This window comes from Strix uralensis, chromosome 3, assembly GCF_047716275.1.
Source record: "Strix uralensis isolate ZFMK-TIS-50842 chromosome 3, bStrUra1, whole genome shotgun sequence".
Classification (NCBI taxonomy): domain Eukaryota; kingdom Metazoa; phylum Chordata; class Aves; order Strigiformes; family Strigidae; genus Strix; species Strix uralensis.
In genome coordinates, this window is record NC_133974.1 from 117064132 (window position 1) to 117083324 (window position 19193).

The 19193-nt window shown below is 39.6% G+C and overlaps 1 protein-coding gene across 1 annotated transcript in view; it reads right to left on the reverse strand.

Moving 5' to 3' along the window:
• CFAP61 (cilia and flagella associated protein 61) overlaps positions 1-19193 on the reverse strand; it is a 119631-nt gene that overhangs the window by 60910 nt on the left and 39528 nt on the right. Inside the window, exon 17 of the mRNA XM_074864088.1 lies at positions 3346-3473. Coding sequence (XP_074720189.1) covers positions 3346-3473 — 128 coding nt within the window. The remainder of the gene's footprint in view (positions 1-3345; positions 3474-19193) is intronic.

Consider the following 19193-nt stretch of genomic DNA (forward strand, 5'->3'; position numbering starts at 1 on the left):
GCTGAGACTCGGTGTTGCTGGGCTGAGCTGCTTTTTCACAAGGCGGGTATTTGTTCAGTTGCTCCTTCTCCTTTAGGACTGGACATTGCTCAGAGTTTGCACCACTTTAATAAACCGTCTGATGCTGCTGCACTTTATATAAGCCTTGTCTTAGTGCTAGAGAGTGACCTAAGTCCTGGCTTTGTGCAAGAGGAAGCATATAATTGCACTGCCCAGGAGGAGCCTCATGCAAGAATTGTGGGAAACACAATTCCTTCCCTGCTTGCCATGCTCCTGCAGGGAAGTTAATTACTGCAGCAATTTATGATGCAACTCACTGCCCGCCTTCCAAAGCGTCTCAGCTCTGCTGCCCAGCTTGCCGCAGCTCCTCACATGTCGTGTCAGAGGCGCAGCCTCCAGAGCCGCTTTCGCACCTGTACCCACCAGCAGCCGGCTGCGCAGGAGAAGGGAGGCCAGGCTCAGGCTGTGTTACTGCCAGCACTGCTGCCGCCAGCACTCGCCTGTTCCTTGAATAAAAAATTCATATGCATCCTAAAGAAAAGTAGCACTATAGCTCAAAACACATGCCTGCATGTGATCACACTCAGAGAAAAAAAAAAATCAGCAGGAGATATTTATTTGAATGGTGAAACATGAATAATGAGATCACCTGCAGTGACCTAGCGTTAGATTAGGCACAACAAGCCGGCTCAGAGTACCCCGGCACTAGGGAGAAGCTTTCCCTACTAGCAGGTCATTCCATACAGTCCTTTGCAGCATTTCTGCACTGCTCTCTGAAATAACGGGCACCGTTTTAGTTGTGCCAGTGCTCCGAGCTCTGCAACCATCTCCGTTTCCAGAAACCCCAACAGCAAGGTAACGAGCCACAGCAAAGGACTGAAGCAGCATTCTGTAAATTAACGGTTGACAGAACACACACCCCCTTTGCAACATGGATTATAAAGCTCATTTTTGGTTCGGGTGGATAAGAAGTGGTGCCCATGGGTGCTCTGAGGCACTGCTTGAAGAGCGACAACACTGAACTTCCCCAGGAGTGCTCTGCCTTGGCGGACGTGCTGCAAACTGCAGTGCCACTGCCCCAGCACAACGGGAGTGAGAGCAGCCGGCTACAGCTCTCCAGCGAGGAGAGGTAGTTCTCGTGATTAGTTCTCTGTTCAGTGAAAAATATATTTCTTCAGTCTCAAAGAACTGAAAACACTTGTAAAATCTAGTTCTAATAATTGTTATGTAAGTGAATTACATTTGTGTGTTTCCATGGTGACTGATAATGTAAAATAATTAAGTATGAAGAATAATGAGGAGAAAACTACTTCCTCTTTTTAAGGATTAGGGGCTTACAAATTATTCAATCTAGCTATTTTTAGTGCATGTAACCTTTGTAAAAAATACTAGAAAATTATAGGTAAACTAAACTAAATTGTATTAAAATCACGTTGATCAGGAGACTTTATCTGCTGCTGATGGAAAATTAAAAAAATAATATTTCCTAAATGTATACATATAAATTCTGTGATATTTTTCTCTAAGTGCTGACTGCTTGCTTTCTGCCTTCTCAGAGCCATACTCAATTTCTCTTAAGTGGGAGCACTCCATTTGTGCAGCACTGAAGACAAGCACTCTCTCCTGTGTACAAGAAGGACATGTTCTGCAAGAAGTCTTTGCTAGAATGTGGTTCAAACAAAACTTCTGGCTGAAAAGTCTTGGTTGAAATGTCTCGGAGGAGGATAGCTGTAAATGATTGCCCCACAGATGTAATACTATTTGTATGTCCTGTTCACTACAGAAAGACTTAGCTTCTGGCTGACAGACTTGGAGCATCAATATGCTTTGGTTTTCCCTCCCAGCGAGGGAAAACTAGTAGTAATAAACAGCACAGGATGAATAACAAGAAAGTGGCTAATAGTTCTAAAGCACATTTTAAACTGAATTTGGAGTGGAACTGAAAGCCTAAAAGGTGCTGAGAACAGGAGGATGAGAGGAAAATGAGTTTACCCTAAGAGAGGATGCTCTACAGGAAGTCAGGAACTAAGAAAAAAGAGGAAGCAGGAGGTTTTTTTCTTCACTGCTCCAGCAATATAACAACATCCATAAAGCTCTCCAACTTCTTCTCTTGCCATATTGATATTTTAATTTGTGATGTTGTTAATGGTTGTTGTAGAAATACAGACTCTTGACTTAACTGAAAAAATAGGCAAGCTTTTCAATTCTCCGTCAACCACAAAAACGCCAGACTTCCTTAGTTTTTGTAAGGAACATTTTGTTGCAACAACCACATTTGGAATTTGAATTTTATATTCATTTCTGCGAGTCTTTCAAGACATTTCTAGTATATATGTTTAATCTATGGGGAAAACAATTGCATTCTCACATACAGAGTCTGACTTCCTAACTCTCTAAAACTGGTATGAAGCAGATACTGACACAGAATGTGCAAGCAGTGGGATATCAGAGACAGGGCAGCCCTGTCCTAACTTTGGAAAGTGTAAAGCTGCAGAACTTGTCCACAAGTTTACTTGGCTTACACAGTGGAAGGTATAAAAACTGTTGCATATATTTATTCCCCTTCTCAACCAGTTTATAGAGTTTATTTACTCCAGTTTGCATAACTCAAGGTAACCACAGCAATTCGATTCACAGTTTTACTGCTGAAAAATACTTTAATGTATGCTGACGGACTGTGCTCTTGGTGGGCCACCAGGCCACCAAGCAGGTCAAGACTGACACAGAGCGGTGTCCTCTGCTAGACCTTTCCCATACCTGCTCTAGAGTCTACAGCAAAAATGGCAGAAGAGCCAGAAATGACAATTTTTTGGTTCCTGAACAGTCCCAAACATCAAAAGCCTCATCAGAATCAAAGGTATCAAACAGGTGTTATCAGAATCAAAAGAATCACAGTGAGGTTACAACTCAGCAAGTTATGTCATACATTTCTGTACAGCTCTGAAAACACAGCATCACAAGGAGGTAAAAGAAGGGAGGGATTCAGACCGTGATTTGTAATCCCCCTGGGCACAACTAGCTTTAAAGATCAATACTGCTATGGGCTTAACCTCCACCTATAGTATTTTTGTGTAAGAAAAATGGTCAAAGAGATTTTAAGCGTGTGGAATTTTCATCTGCAGTGTGCCTTCACCTTGAGGATCTATGAGCAACTCTGTCAGCACTTTTGAGTTTCAGAGTCAGCCAGGATGCAAGCACCTATCTCTTCATACCCAGATACTCAGACCTTTAACATCTAATACTTAGATACAGACTCAAAACATGCGTCTAAATGGAAGAAGCAATCCCCTTCAAACAAAAGGTAACATATTCTTCTCAGTAAAGGAAACCAAATTAAAAACTCACCAAAAAATGAGTGTTTCCAGAAAAGAGATTCCAACATCAGATGCACCAACCACCACAATTCTAGTGTTGATAGACGCTTTAGATTCCAGTACCAGCTTTCGATTTATGTGGTTCAAAGAATAACTCATCTGTAAAAAATACGTAAAATGACATAGAAATGCATTAAAAGAACCAGCAAAAATCTGCTAAGAATCATTAAGCCATCGGTAATGCATTACCTTGCATTCATACAAAACTTAATATGGCTCACTGACATGACTAATACTATGATTTTTCTGTGCACGGCACAAGATAACACAGTAGATAAATGGTACTAAAATGTTGAAATATGTGCATGTCTAATAGGTCACAGAAAATCAGCAGAGCTTAATAGCCTGGCTTCTCCTGGAAAAGATGCTACGGAGTCCTTGTAAGAGAGGATAAAACACCACCTCTTCTGTAATTTACTACCATTTAGGTAACACCTGGGGAACATATAGTTACATAATGTTAAGGCCATTTTTCTACCTTCTAGAGCAGTTTTTACTCTTGCTGTTTTATTTATGGAAATGGATTTACTTGTAAATTAATTAGGAATCTATATCTTGAGTGTCTTTGCGTGTTTCATTGAAAACTCTCTTCCAAAATGATAGAATTAACTTTCTTTTTTCTTAAATACAGAACAGATACACTGAAAGCTGGGCTGTCAAGTGAATAAACTAGTATCTCAATGCCACTGAGATCAACACCCTGAACAAAAATCTTACATAAAGTTTTTAATTACTAGTTTCTCAGTTTCCATTCTTCTTAATGCATACACTGGTTAAGAAAATAAACTCCATATATTTTTTTTTTTAATTTGTGTCTCTAGGTCTCACTAGCTAACAGTTCTCAAAACAAATATGCAAGAAAGTGCCAAGAGATAATATTGCATTTGACATTTTTTTTTCTGCCCTGAACTACATTTACTTTTCAAATTTCTGATGAGAGACAGGGAAATACTTTCCATGTTGCAGTACAACACAATTCACATTTTTCTTATTGTTTTGTGTTGTATATATTCCCATTTCACAGAATGCATAATTTCAGGTTCATAAATGCACTGAAAAGACAAATAGAAAATGGAGCTACTTTTATTATTTGTCAGACACTTCTCCTATATATTTCTGCTGTGTCACTTAGGCAGGAAGCAATCTAAGACTTCTAACAAGTTTTCCTCTATTACGAATAGGAGACAGAGGGTTAATAAAATTAAGTCCTCTAAATTCCTCCTGTGAAATTACAGTAGAAATATATTCTCTACATATTAGTTGACAGAGTAACTCAATATATGAAGAATAAGTATTTTATTTTAAAGCTATGGTAATGACATTGACCTTCTTAAGAAGTACTTGGCACATTGAGATCCCCAAGAGATCTTTTATACCACGGCTTTGCAATGGTGGAGACCCACAGCTGAGATTTCAGCACAGCCTCACTACAGAAGGTGGAGAATTGGCTATGTAACACAGTAGAGTGCTGTCCTACACCTTGAGGAAGGCTTATGGACCCATTACTTGCAAACTGTCATCACTGTATAACAAGTCATTTAAAACGTTGCAAAGTTAAATGTCTTCTTTGGTCAGGCAACATTATTTTTTACTGCCAGATAAATGTTCTCTCAGTTGCAGTTCACCACAGTGCAATGATGACATCCAGTGGTGAGCCAGATTCATCTCAGGGACCGGACTTCACTAAGAAAATTCCAGAAGATATCTTAAAAAGTATACTAGCCCAAAGTGGCTACTTAATGGAGAAGTCACAAGCGTGAAACCTAGCACATGCCCGCCAACCTCACAGGCAACCCTGCACCAAGGAAAGCCTTGACTTGCCAGGGCTAAGCCACAGGAGGACTGTAATGCTCCCCAAACTGGTGTTATAGAAGACATCTGCAAGGCTCTACAAACAAGCCTAACAGTGTACTCCAAAGCCAGTGCTTTTTAACGCGGTTAAACACTTCTTACAGCAGGATTGGCAGTAAAATAGCTTTGATCATAAATGAAATATATCTGTAGTATTTTCACATTTCAGGAACTGAGAAAACCTTTTCTATTTCATTGAAAATGTACATCACTGGAAGAGATTTTAAGAAATGAGAAGAACCAATGCCAGTTATTAAAGGCATCCCCCACTGCTTAAAACAGAACTCAGACTATGGTTTTTATAACATACTAAATGGCTACGCCCCAGCTACAACGCTTGACATTGTTCTGCAAGCGCTGACACTTGCAGAGATCTCATGGTACCACAACAAATAGGTGCTGAGGTTACTGTGCTTAATGCCCTAATCTTGGTATTCAAATCCCTTGGGTTTGTGAACTCTGCAGACAAGAACTCTGCCAGGCTATTTTTGCTGCACGTGGAGAGCTGCAACATTCTGGAAAAGCAATGCTGCTGGAAGAAAAATTAGTAGTGATGCTTTTGTTGAAATGTGGCCTTTAACAAAACTAATGAAATGGTAAAAAGAACATGAAGAGACGCTACTTGTAATGTACCTAATCAACCAAAATAACTAGACAGGAATGTCAGCACCTAACAGGATAAACCCAACAGACCTTACAGCAATGCCAAGTTCAAACATCTCCTTCTACTGCAGTGCTGTGTTGTGTTTTGTTTTTTTTTTTTTTTTTTTTAAATGTACTCCCAAAAATGAAATACAAAGCAGTAATACAATTTCCTAGGGAAGAGTTGTATCTAATTTATGAAATGGTTTCTGTATCAATGATACAAAGGCAGCACATGAGTAGAATATAACTGGTTTTGTTCACCTCACAATGGCCCCAACACCAACAGCTGTCATGCTTCAGAAATCACCTTTCTAACAGCTAAGTACACTAAACGGCCCCAGGGAGTAAGGAATTAGGTGGATTGGTCCCATAATACCACCTTATTTTAACAAAATGTCAGGACAAATGACTACATATGTTCCCCAGAGGAGTAATCAGACATCATAATTGATAGGTCAATAGCAAACTCTAACTTGTTTATTCTGTATCCAATTTATTAAATAAACCAGCAATCATTAACTAATGTAAGGCAAAAAGCAATAATCGCTATTGTTAGAAAAGGCATAGCTCGGAAAAAAAGTATTTCCTTTGATTATCAAAAAGATTATTTTCCCTCCTTTCCACTGTGGCACCTGCCATTGCACTGCCTGTCATGTTGCTTCCACCCAGGAGAGCAGAGGCCCCTCGATGCCTTCCATGCTGACTGCTGACAAAGGTGGCCCCTCTTGATTAAACCACCAGGGATATTTTCTCACATGGACAGCCAGTGCCATCCACTTAGAGGCCTTCAAACTTTACCTTCATTGAAAATGCTCATGCATTTCTCAGCATACTCCACTGAAAACACAAACCCTGCATGTAAATCATGTCTTTCACTTCATGATCTCATAGCACAATATGTGCCAGAGTAGGATTAATTTATAGCATTAAAAATTCACACATCCTTCTACCCCAAGTAACCAGTGGAAAAAGATACATGAAATAATTATTTGGTTTTAGCAAATATGTTAGTATGCATTTTTTCCTTTGCACTTTCAAACCATGTAAAGCATCACACAATCATTGTGCATGCCTGATCTCCCATGTGGATAGCCACTCAGTTTGCCCGTTGCCTGGGAATGTATTCGTTGTACATTTACTCAGCAATATACATTGGTGGCACAAACTCAGAGAGAGAATATTTTGTAGCTCCTTTTAGTTCTGTTTTTAAACATTGGACTGCGGGCTATTTGCAGGATTTCTAAAGATATTTATTATAATTGTTCCACAACAGGTCTGATTTTAGAGCAAATGTTACCTTCATTTAAACAAAAAAAAAAAAAGGTAACCAAACTCCCCAAAATGAAAAAAGAAGTCAGACAGAGGATTTCAACTTTGACAGAAAAAGAGCAGCGCTATGTTCTGAATTGGGTATTGGTACACACATCCTAGTAACATATCAGCAGTGTGTCAGAGAGCTGTTAACACTCATTGCTGGAACTAGTCATGCAAAGATTCCGTAATGCAACAGAATTTAGACTTGATTTTATTACACACTGAGGACTTGGGCCTTATCCAGCTAAACACACTTAAATGCCTGCTAAATTTTAAGTACGTTAAAGTGCTCCTGAATTCAGAAGGGCTGCTCAGGGTACTACAAGATAAACATGGGACTGTCTCATTTGTTATGTACTCAGCAACTTCATAGATCCCTCATTACTATAGGAAGTAACAGGGAACCTCCCCGAGGGACTCTCACAGCCCCATCTTGGGGGATTCTATGCCTGCCTGTAATGCTTTTGTTTCAATTTAGCATTTGTTACTGAGAAATCTGAGTGATAGTTACTGCTGTACAGGATCTACATAATTTGAACTCTGTTACTGTAAAAACAATCAGGAGGAGTAAAAATTATTAACAAGCCTGCTCCTAGATTAGTGCTGAGGTCAGCGGTAATGGCGGGCAAACAAGAAGGTGAACAAACAGAGCTATTTTAATTTCAAGCTCCATTTGAATCACAAGGGAAAAAAAGAAAAATCATTGTTTACCAAGGAGATATGAACAAAAATTATTAGAAAATGCATGCTTTTTCAGCCTGCATTTTTTTTTTTCTAAATACTAGCTACATTCCAAAAAGTTTCATTAGGAACGTCTGTAAACATGTTTTCAAAAGCTGTTTTCAAGCATTTACAGATTTACCCAAACACCAGAAACAGAAGGAAAAAAAATACAACTGTGATGAAGACTGCAGCCTTAATCATTTTGTTTTGTCAGAGGAACCCTTCTTTAGTATCTGTTTGCATAGATAATACCTAGCCTTTATATAATATTTTTCATCCATAGACCACAAAGGCCTTTATGAATTAAGTCAGTATTATACCAATCTTCATGAGGCTAAACGCTGATCTTCAGCTTTTGGAGAAACAGTCTCTATATTCATGACCAATCCTATGCCAATCCCTATGACACCCTATGAAATCAGGGATTTCCAGTGAAACTCCAAAAAGCAGCAAAGGAAAGCAGAGCACGGACACATATATTTAATTTCCTTGCAGAACCACTGTTACCATGGTAAGAAACTGCTCTTTTTTTGGTTTAGCATTAACATTTGGATTCCCAGCCCAAAGAGGGCTGGACAGTTCACACTTGCATAAAGATCTCATGATTGTTTGCTGCCCAGCTTAAAAGGACAAATAGCTAAAATCTAAATGGTGCCATTTTCAGAGAGCTCAGTTCTCCCCCATCTTTCAGGTGAAGAAAGTGACACACAGGAAGGCACAGAAACTTGATCAAAGCCACTCAAGCTGGCAAGGGGGTAAAGCACATGGCTGTCTCTCAGAGTTAGTTTCCCCAGATTTTAAGATAAAGAAATTTGTCTTAAGGAGACCAATTCTCATTGTTAAAAAAGTCACTAAACCTCTGACAGCAGTCATTGCTTCACAGTTCACCTTTGTCTGTTGTTTATTTCTATCCCACAAGGTATTCTTGGAGGGGGCAAAAGCAGGTAGCAAATGGAAACTTTTTTTTTTTTGGCCAAGATTCAAAAAAATTTACAAAAATGTAGCAACATCTAAGGACCTTGGCCTGAAATAACTTCCAGCTATTACCTAGCTGGATTCCCAACATAAATGTGGAAGGAAATACAGTAGAGGTTGGGCTGGATGGTTTTCAATGCTATATGACAAATTTACATAAGCCATCACAGGTCTATTACACTTGACATCAAGAAGTTAGACTGATTTACTCTCAGAGACAATCTGGCTGTGCCCAAAGGCACAACAGCAAAACTGGAGCTTGCAGTAACTATACAGTGTCTATCAATGCGATGCCAAAAGGTTGTCTCACTGTCCTGCTCTTCAGAAGTCCTTGCAAAGGACTGACCCCCATAAGCTCCAAGTCTATACAGCAGAGAAACACGTATGGCCAGTCACTAGGTAAAGGAATCCTATGAGAAGACTTTGACTGTGCACAGTTTGCACAGAAACAACCAACCAAGGAAAAAAAACTAGCAGTTTGCATTAGTCTCTGGGAATAGCAGCTGGAACAGACACTGAGCCAATCTGTAGAGGCAGATAAACCAATGTGCACACTGCTCACCAGCAATGTTAGCAGATCCCAAAGACTCACTCAGTCATCTGACTAGAAGAATGACCGATGCCTCCACCTTGCATACAAACCCAGCATCTGTAAAGGGTTCACTGTGCTGACAGCAGCCCAGCAGACAGTACTTCTAATTGAAAGCATTTCCCGCCAGCGGAAATGAGACTGAATGCACGGTTACACATTCGAACGCTGGACTGAATCCCTCCAAGCTGATGACCACGTGCATGGTCCTGCCTGGCAGCACTGCCTGGATCCCTGCCACCACCAAGGTGCTGCTGAGATCGACTGCTCAGGGGGCACCATCCTGCATCAAACTGGTCCCAGGGAGCACGACGCGGGCCGGCAGGCGACGCCAGGCTGCTGCAGACCCAGCCTGGCCAAGGAGGACAGGACTGGTGCTGAGCCCTCGCCGCCTGTGCTGCTTTGTGCCAGTCCACATGGAGACAGGTCTGCTCGAGAGGCAGAGGTGCTTTGGGAAAGCTGTCACGGAAACCATTCCGCTGGGGTACCTCTCCGGCACTTTAATTGGTTCTGGCCGTTGCAGTGAGGACCAGCGGCATCCTAGGGTACATTTTTGTGCTGTGGTCCATGACGTTGGTGATTATCCAGCAATAAGGCTCCACAGCACAGGGGCTGGGCAGTTCAAGGAAGCAAACTTCCACTTGCGCTTTCCCTGCAGGGCCTGTGTGCTTCCTGGTGGGGGTAAGAGCAGGTCTACCCTCACTACACAGCTCTGCTTCTCCACGTAGCCACAGCAGAGTGCCAGCTCCTCTCCATGACGTGCTTTCTCCCAGAGAATGCCATTCATCCCTGACAGATTAACAGTCTTTTTGCCTTCTTGGCAAGGAAGAATAGCTATAGTTTCTGCGCTTCTACAATTTAGTGTATTAGCTTCTCCAGGCAAAACTGCAGGAAAGCCAAACGTCTTTTAGATTTGCTTGCTGGTGACTGTACCAACAATTCAACAGGTGGCAACTGCCCTGGAATCTGGGCAGCCAGGAGCTCCTGCCTCATCACGCTCTTGAAACAGCAACCCTGGAAAAGGATTGCAACCCGTACCTTTAAAGTAGACAGATGCTAAAGGGTGAAGAATTCTTTTAACAGCCTATTAAGACTGCCATAAGAAGCTAAATAAATAACATGAAAAAAAAAGCCAAGTAATTCAGAAGTTGAAAACTACCAAAATTAATGGTTTGCGCTAACCACATAATTTACACAATTCATTTTTGTAACTCTCATCTTTAAACAGGTTATTTGAATAAATTTCTAAGACATCTGAACAACATATCAACCTTCATTGTTAGTCATGCAGTCCTCGATGTGTGAGCATATCCTTTACCATGCACTTGCAGAAGGCAGACAGAGCATGTCCCAAGCCTGGGTCCAGCCAGTGGGTGCCTGCAGCTTGGTCCCTGTCACTAGTCTGTGCCAAAATCACCGTCATGGCACTCTGCTCTCCTGCACAGAGAAGGCTGGGGCTTGGAGGGTCAAAAGGGCATACAAATGCTTCCCAAGTATCAGGGCTGACAGAGAATTCTTTAAATCCTGCTTTTAGTGGCATAATTATTAAAATGCTATTAAGTCATTCCAACTAAGTAGACTCCAAGTTACATCATTTTAAAATCAAAGCTCATTCTTTACTGACAATTTCACAAGAGAAGTTGGATCTAACAGTCTGAACCCAAAGCCATTAAAAATTAATGGAAAACCAGTAACTTATTCTAATAGGCTCTGAATGTAAATGGATATGGAAAACACTTTCCTGCACTAGGGCCAGGGTCTGAGCAGCCAGCCAAAGTCCATTATTAACTTAAACAATGTCTCCTTAACTTCTCGGCTTTATTTTAGAAAGTTCTTGTGCCATCAGAGTACACATTAATTATACCACCTTCATGTAGAATAAACAAAATATAACAAAATTAAGAATTACCTATAAACATCAAAATTATATGTAACTGAAAATACTGCTAGCATTTCCAGGCATTATTTTCTTCCACAATGAATGAAAGGATTTCCTTAAGCTTTGATTTTAAGCAAGTCCTGCTTCATCTATGTGGTCCAGCTCCAAAAGGCACTTTGAAAAAACCTGGATATCCCTGATGAGACTAAACTGGAAGAATCTCTCAATGCTGGCTGGCTCAGGAAGCTTTCCCTCTGAGGACTTCTCTTGAGAGAAGATACCACCACAATTCATCACAACTACCCCAATACCCAAATCAAAACAGAATTCTGTATGCTCTGGAAAGGGAGAAGACAGAAGCATCTCTGTCCACTGTAGCTACTCTGCATACAGACTCATGGCAACGGAGGTTAGCATTTTCTAAATGCACTGAATTAACTGAAAAATGTAAGAAATGTATAAAATCAAAAAGTTTTAAAAAATGAAATGTAAAAAAAAGAATCACATTTCATACTAAACATAATGAACACAAGGAAACCAAAAGTACAAGGATACAAGAGGAGATTGATTTGCAGCTTACTGCAGAGTTGTATTTTAGTGAGAGCAGCTGTGGTTCTCCATTTTGTAATAGTGAACATTACCTTTCTGTGGAAAAAATATCTGTGCCCTCCTTACAAGCTGGAATTATGCTACTTCCAAAGTCAAGCTACAAAACGCTTCAAAAAAGCTTTAAAACAAGTCTGACCTGTTTTTAAGCAGAAATTACTATTTCAGTTTGCTGCAAATGTCATTAACACCTGTATAGTACTGACACCATGCTTTCAAAATAAAGATAGGTCATCTTACTTTTAATTTCACACATGCACATAAGTGGTAAACATTCAGAGCATTCCTGTTAATGATGCCATCTGGTGCCTCCCATAATTGTGTGATATTCAGCCTTCCAAACAAGATGTAATGGCAGCAACACACAAAACCCACTGACATTTACAGTAAGGAAATTTATTATCAGCCATCAGTTCAGAATGACTGTGTTTGCATGACTACTGGTGCTATAAAATCATCACCTTTACCAAGCAAGTGGAGGTACAATAAATAATGGATTCTAACCCATGCATATACTACAAAAGCATTAAAAATTCATTACTCAAGCACAATAGCATCTTAAGCAACAGTTACTTCTTTAAAAATTAATACTCCTTTCCTGGTTAAGTGAAAACTATATACACCAAGCCTTTGTTTGTAATACCAATGTGTTCATATACAAATTATAACACATAGGAATGCTTCTGCTTTAACTTTGATACAGGAATCTTGATGTTTAAAAAGCAAAGAATTCTCTTGCCCATCATATCTAGGCTGTCTTTGCTATATTTATTCTCTTTATCTTAGCAGAGGCTTAATGATTTAAAAAAAAAAAAAAAATCCATGAAAAACTTTTTGCATTTTAGTCACTTTCAGTACATTCCAGTGCCTCAACTGACTTCATACAGAACTGAAACTGAGCCAAAATGAAACCTCCTATTACTACACATTTTCTACAAAGTCAGAATACACTTTTGTAGAAGGCAGCCAGCTATAAAGTAAAATAACACCAACAGCTTTTCTTAACCACTTTTAGTAATTCAGTGCACTTTCAACTTTTATTATGGAGTACAGTTGGAGAGAAGGCATCTACAGAAGCATGGCTAACTGTTTCTGTGGTAATACATACAGACCACGATGGGGAATGGATACTACCAGTAACTGCAGCTCTGCAAGCAGCACTGAGATGTGCTCTTACACACATTTGCGCTTCAGGTGGGCACGCACTCCAAAGCAAAGGCTCTGTTGCTTTATAGTACTTGTATCTGTACCTGTCCACCTTCTCGACATTTCTCCTTGAATGCAGAAGGAGAAAAACCTTGCTCTCTCAATTTCTCCTTAACTGTTCAGTTAGAAGCAAAAAGCTTTGCTTATTCAGAACAGATTGTTCTGTTGTACACAGTCTCTCCTCCCATGTTTTAAAATCTGCTTATTTTAACTCCTTGTTTTTAATTATCTTTTAAATGCAACTAAGCTAAAATTTTCTAGCTGCACTCTCTGGACTAGCTGGGGCTTGCAGACATGTGCTGCAAATGTCCCATCCTTTTCCTCAGCTTTCCTCCACCTTGACAGCAAGGTTTTAACTATCAGCATATCAATTCTGAGCCCCTTCTACCCCTCTTCCCTGATGGGTCAGGGTAATGGGTTATGCTCAGTCTGAGCTGTTGATTCAAACCATTCAAGATCCTGTTCAATTTTTTTCATTAAGAAGTACTGAGGAAGGTATAGTCAGATGTGTCCCAACTACACAGACACTACCATAGAAGTGTGGAGTTAGGGCAACTTATAATTAGCTGGCCTAAACATAAGTAGAAGCTATATAGAATGAAATGCCTCAGGAGTTTGCTGGGGGAGATACTGTCATCTAGAGAAGAGCTTCCTATAGAAACACTCATACATGGTTTATTTTCCTTTTTAAACAAGCTGCCCCAAAAGTGAAAGTTTCTGTCAAGCTTGTGAAAACATTTTAGATTTTTTTCAGTTTTACCTAATAGCTACATTTTTTTAGAAACCATGGCAAACATACTGGACATATTCATTCAGTTTTAAAGTCTGGCAACTTTACAATGAACATAAAAAGAGCTCATTTAATACAGAATAGTCCAGGATAGTACTTACACTTGCAACTCATTTGAGTATCTTCTGCCATACAAAGAATATGCATGAACATACACTTTGATAGAACAAGTTATAAGATTACTCTAACGATGTAGTGTTTAAAAACATTTTATAAGTCTTAAGTATTTTCTTCCATTTTACTTTTTTAAAAAAAAATATTTTAAACTGCTTTCAGGCCATTTATTCATAGCACTTGCCATAAGCATCAGTGTGGAACCAAGTAAACACACAAAAATACATGCATACTGGCACTGAAAACTATTAAGTTATCAGTGCTTTGTATTCCAATTTCTTCTTGAATCTTACATTAACATTTACCATTTCTTCTGTGGTTAAGCTTCCATTTTTCCCATGTTACAAACAGGAGGACAAGTTTTCAGTCTTTTCTCATGTTCTGGCCCCAAATGGTTTCATGTGGTGGTGCAGAACTACACAGCAACAATCTAAGAATATGGACAATAGGTCTGCTTTTCTTAGCTTCTCGTTCTTGCAAACCCTTTCTAGATGGTCAGAGAGTCAGTACACACCACTGATAACGTGACAGTGAAAGTTCCATGACTGCTTTGAGGCCAAAGAGGACACTGAAAGTTTTGCTCAAAATGGTAAAGGAAAAATCCTCTTTTGAAGAAAAAAGGCTAGTGCTATTAATAAAACTAACTCATTACGTATGAGTTAAGCAGACTTTAACATTCTAGGGGCAATAGTTCAATTCACATAACCTGTAAAGCAGTGCAAGTATGAAGGAGCAGAAGCAGACCATCTTCCACAGCTGATGCCACTGCTCAGAACAAAAAGTGGCACATTTTCACACACTGCATTACTGAATTCCATGTACATGAGGTCTTTTCTTCAGATTCAAAACAGCATTTATCCTGATATGTCCCTCTGTGTGCTTTTCAGTTAGGTAAACCAACTTTCAACTAACTTGCTTCAGGAAAATTTATAATCTCCAATAGCAGATTAAAGGATGTAACATGAAAGTTATTTTTGTTTGGAGGTTTTTTTGTTTGTTTTTTTTTTTTTTAAAAATAAAGGCCTGATGAGAAAGCACACTGTTTAATCACACAGAAATGAAATCATGGCCACTGAATGAGTACAGCACTTAACTGCTGTACAGGCATTCTCCCCCCGAATCATTTCCTGGACACCTATCAGCCATCCTGGCAACACTCAACTCTTGGACAAGTTTAAAGTCAACTAGCTCAAAGAACACAAAGCTGGGCTGTGCCTCTGACTCCAGCTTTTTGCTTGACCCTCCTTCACTCACTACTTCTTTGTCCTGATTTAAAACATTTCCTGTAATGTACCTGTAGCATCACTTAAGAAGTACAAAAGTAACTGAGAAAGTGTTGGGTTGGTTTGTTTTTTTCCAAAATAAATTTGTACAACACTGGATGGGCTTCTGCAATGCTTTAATAACTGTTCTGTCTTCTTTTTATGAGCTATAGCAGAAAAAACAATTCTGAACTGTGAAATACAACCTGACAGCTTGAATGCAGTCATGAAACAAATAAAAAAAAATACCCCAAACCCAATAGCATGAATAATAATGAAAGGGCAGAAACAAGAAAATAATTCAACAGATGTGTGACATTTTTGTTCTTCATTGTGGATCAGTTATTCTTGTTAATTATATCACCTATTCTTCCCTTTTATTGATAATTACATGAAGCAGATGGATAACAGAATGTTCCCAGATGGTGAGAAAGCAAACAAGTTTATAAATTGTTTATTTATGAAGAAATCATTAAAAATTATTTAATTATCTATAGTTTTCCATTCCACCAATAATTACATGCACCGTAAAGGCCAGCAGCACTTTACAAGATGCTTAGTATTGTGTTGTAACCAACTATTTAATGTAACATGACTGAAATGACTGACAGATGTGCAAAACACAATAATAATCTAATCTGTTTTAACACTGTGGGAATTAAGATTTTGAATCTTTGGATCTCCTGCCAATTGGCGCTTCAGTACTGGTTACTGATTCAGAATACAAAAATCAGAGATTTCCTTTTGATTTGGAACAGCTGTAGAAAGTGTTTGATCTAATGAGCAGACAGGAGCTTTTTCAGGTCTGTGTCCTGAAACCCTAGAGCATGGCAGATGTATGGCCTGATGCAATTTTGAGCTAATATGTGGAACCTCTGATATGCTTGTTGCAGAGGCACACGCTGAACAGGCATCCCAAAGTCTGGGCACTTCCAGGACTAGATGCAAATAAGATCGTTAGCATCTGTGCGGTTCCAGAGGGCTGCAGTGGGAGGCAGAGGATTTTAATGCCTCCCCCTCTGTGCCTTCTCTGTCAATTCTTACCTGATTTATCCAGATCACTTCAGTAGAGCAATGGGAGATAGTTTTGCAGGAACAGACACAGAAAATCAGCAACAAAATGTATTTGCCATCTCAAAGAATGGGGTAAAAACATACTCTGTCATTAGAGACTGTTACAGGAAGATACTACTATGTTCATAAGAATTTGCAGCCCTTAAGGAAATGGAGAGCTACTGCTTGGGAAGGGACAGGTCTTCTGATGCTGAGATGAAGCAGCACAGAGCTGTGGTTTAAGACAGAGAGAGTGAAAAAACTTGTGGTTGCCTTAAAACGTATGCAAAGCTTTAATAAAAAGGCTGGGCAACAGAGAGGAGGAACAGGTAGAGTTCCTAAACTCTCTATTTCTTTGGAGTCACAGTCATTTTAACAATAAGCAAAGAGGCAACACAAACAAAAAGCCTGGCTGAAAGTAGAAACAATACTGAACCAAGGGAAATATCACAAGGATATGGAGAGAACAGGGTGGCTGGAAAACTGCAGTTAAACAGTCATTCAGGTAATGGTAAGTTATGTTTTTACGTGATAAACTTCTGGATTTTAGGAGTAAATCTCTTTAGCTTACATCTAGCTCTCCCAGAGAGACCACAGGAATAAGGACCTATGCTTTCTTAGACACCACAAAATACAACTCATGCTGGATTTACAGTAACACTGCCTGCTAGAAGCAGGAGTGAGCAGGCCAGGAATCCATGGCAAGGTGGCGCATGGCATTTCCCCATTTTTGATTTTTCCAGACACTGCAGTAGAATAGAGAGATTTGACAGAGGGACAATGAGAACAAGTTACCACAGACTTAATTTCTGGTGCTCATCTGTCTGTAACAACTGATCCAGACCTGCAGGAAAACCACCTCTCCAGCACAGCCGAGATCCATCTGGACTGGCAACGCATGGGAATTAGCTGAGGGCAAAGCTTTTCTGATTTAGATTGCTGCTTTCGCTTCTGGCTTTGGAAGAAGGAAACAGGAAAGAGTCCTTGTGGATCTTGGTTGAGTTATCTGTACTGGGTCAATATTTATGAGTGAATCTCTTCATGCTCACAAGCAGGCTGGAATGTATTAAAGAGATACACAAACTGATTGAGCCCCAGGGCTCCCAGTGTGCCACTAATGGCCTACAGAGATATATATGCACAAATCAAGAGCTGTGCTTAGACACTGAATGGCTGTGCTGCTGAGCCCCAAGCTGTTACTGGTGAAAAATAAATTTTGCAGCAAGAAAAGGAGAGATATAGCTCAAAAAAGGTTGGAACAAGAGGAAGGCAGCTGAAAAAGCAGTAGATGAGAAGCAGATGTTGATGGCTAGATATCAAGGGGCATCTTGTGGGTATCAAAGCAAGAATTTCATTACAATTATCTCCACCATAAGTGACAGATACTCAAGCAATTAATTAGGACAGGCAGTCAAATGAAAATTTTACATTTCTGAAATGGACTTGCATTTACAGTTTTTATATTGTAGTTTATGTGAAAAAAATCCTGCCATCATTGCATCTAAAACAAGAATTACGATAATTTGTCCTCTAGCTTTCAGGAACAAAGCAGGCATGGGTTAATGTCAGAAAGAAGTGCTTTCTAATATGAGAAGGCAAAGCCCCCTCAGCTAAAACAAGCTTGGTAAGCTAGAATAGAGAAGTGTGATAAAGAAATGAGCAGTGGTCTCAACTGCTTGGAATCCCTGCTTGCCCAAAGCTTTTAAGATCCTGCAAGATCCTGCCCCTATCTTGTTTAGAAACACCATGAAAAAGATGATAGCAGATATTTTCTCCTTACTGCTATCCAGGTGCTTGCCTCAGACAACGTCCCACCAATTCCTGCTCGAGCCTCTTTGTCTGTCTTTCACTCTTCTCCCCCTCTTCTCCACGCGTTCCTTAGGACATTGTTTTTACACTTCCATTTTACCTCACTTCCTAGCATCTTCTATGACAAAAACGTGTCTCACCTTGTCTCACTGTAATTTTTAAGGTGACAGTTTTCAGCCTTTCCATTTTGCAGAGCTGTCACATTTAACTCCTTGGTGGGATATTTTGCTCTTTGCAACACAGATCATGTCTTTCTGTTTACAGAACGTCTGAGCAGGCCTTTTGATTGCTACAAAAAGGTAGAAGTATAATAATTTTGTGCCTACTGAAATTCGATTATATTAATTTTATAAAATACACCTCATTTTATTTGCAACTTAGCTGCAGGATTTTGCAGGGATGTGCAAGATTATTGATGGGGATTGATCTTCCTTTCTGAAACATTAGAGAGAGGGCAAATGCCTTATGCCTGGCTACTACCAGAGCTAACAAATCATCCAAGATCCAAAAGCAGCACCAGCTTCCTATTCTTATGAGTACACTCAGTCCCCTATGGTAGGTTACCTCTTAAGTTATAGCTTTCCCAGAGTATGGTGGACAAAGGCCATTTCATTCACTCAACAGAAGAGTCACTTTAGCTTTATATGGTTTCAGATTCTTGGTATTTCAGAAAACTACAGGCAGCAGTAGCGGACTAGCTTTATCCTCAAGTTACCACCTAGGGATCAACCCCAGATGTCAGTTTTGATAGAACACAGTCTGTCAAAAATCTATAATTAATGCTGGTGCATATTGCATGGATACTTATACAATGGCTAGCCTTTTTTTTTTTCCCAGCAAAACTTTGTTAGTGAAAATCTGGCACATTTTATTAAACAGAAATTCATTAAACTTTCAAGATTTCAAACAATTATCTCACTGCCTGCAACTCTCAGAAATTCTCAGGAAGAACCTGGGAACAGAGCAGACAACAGATTTGCAAATCTCTCATACATAGCAAGTC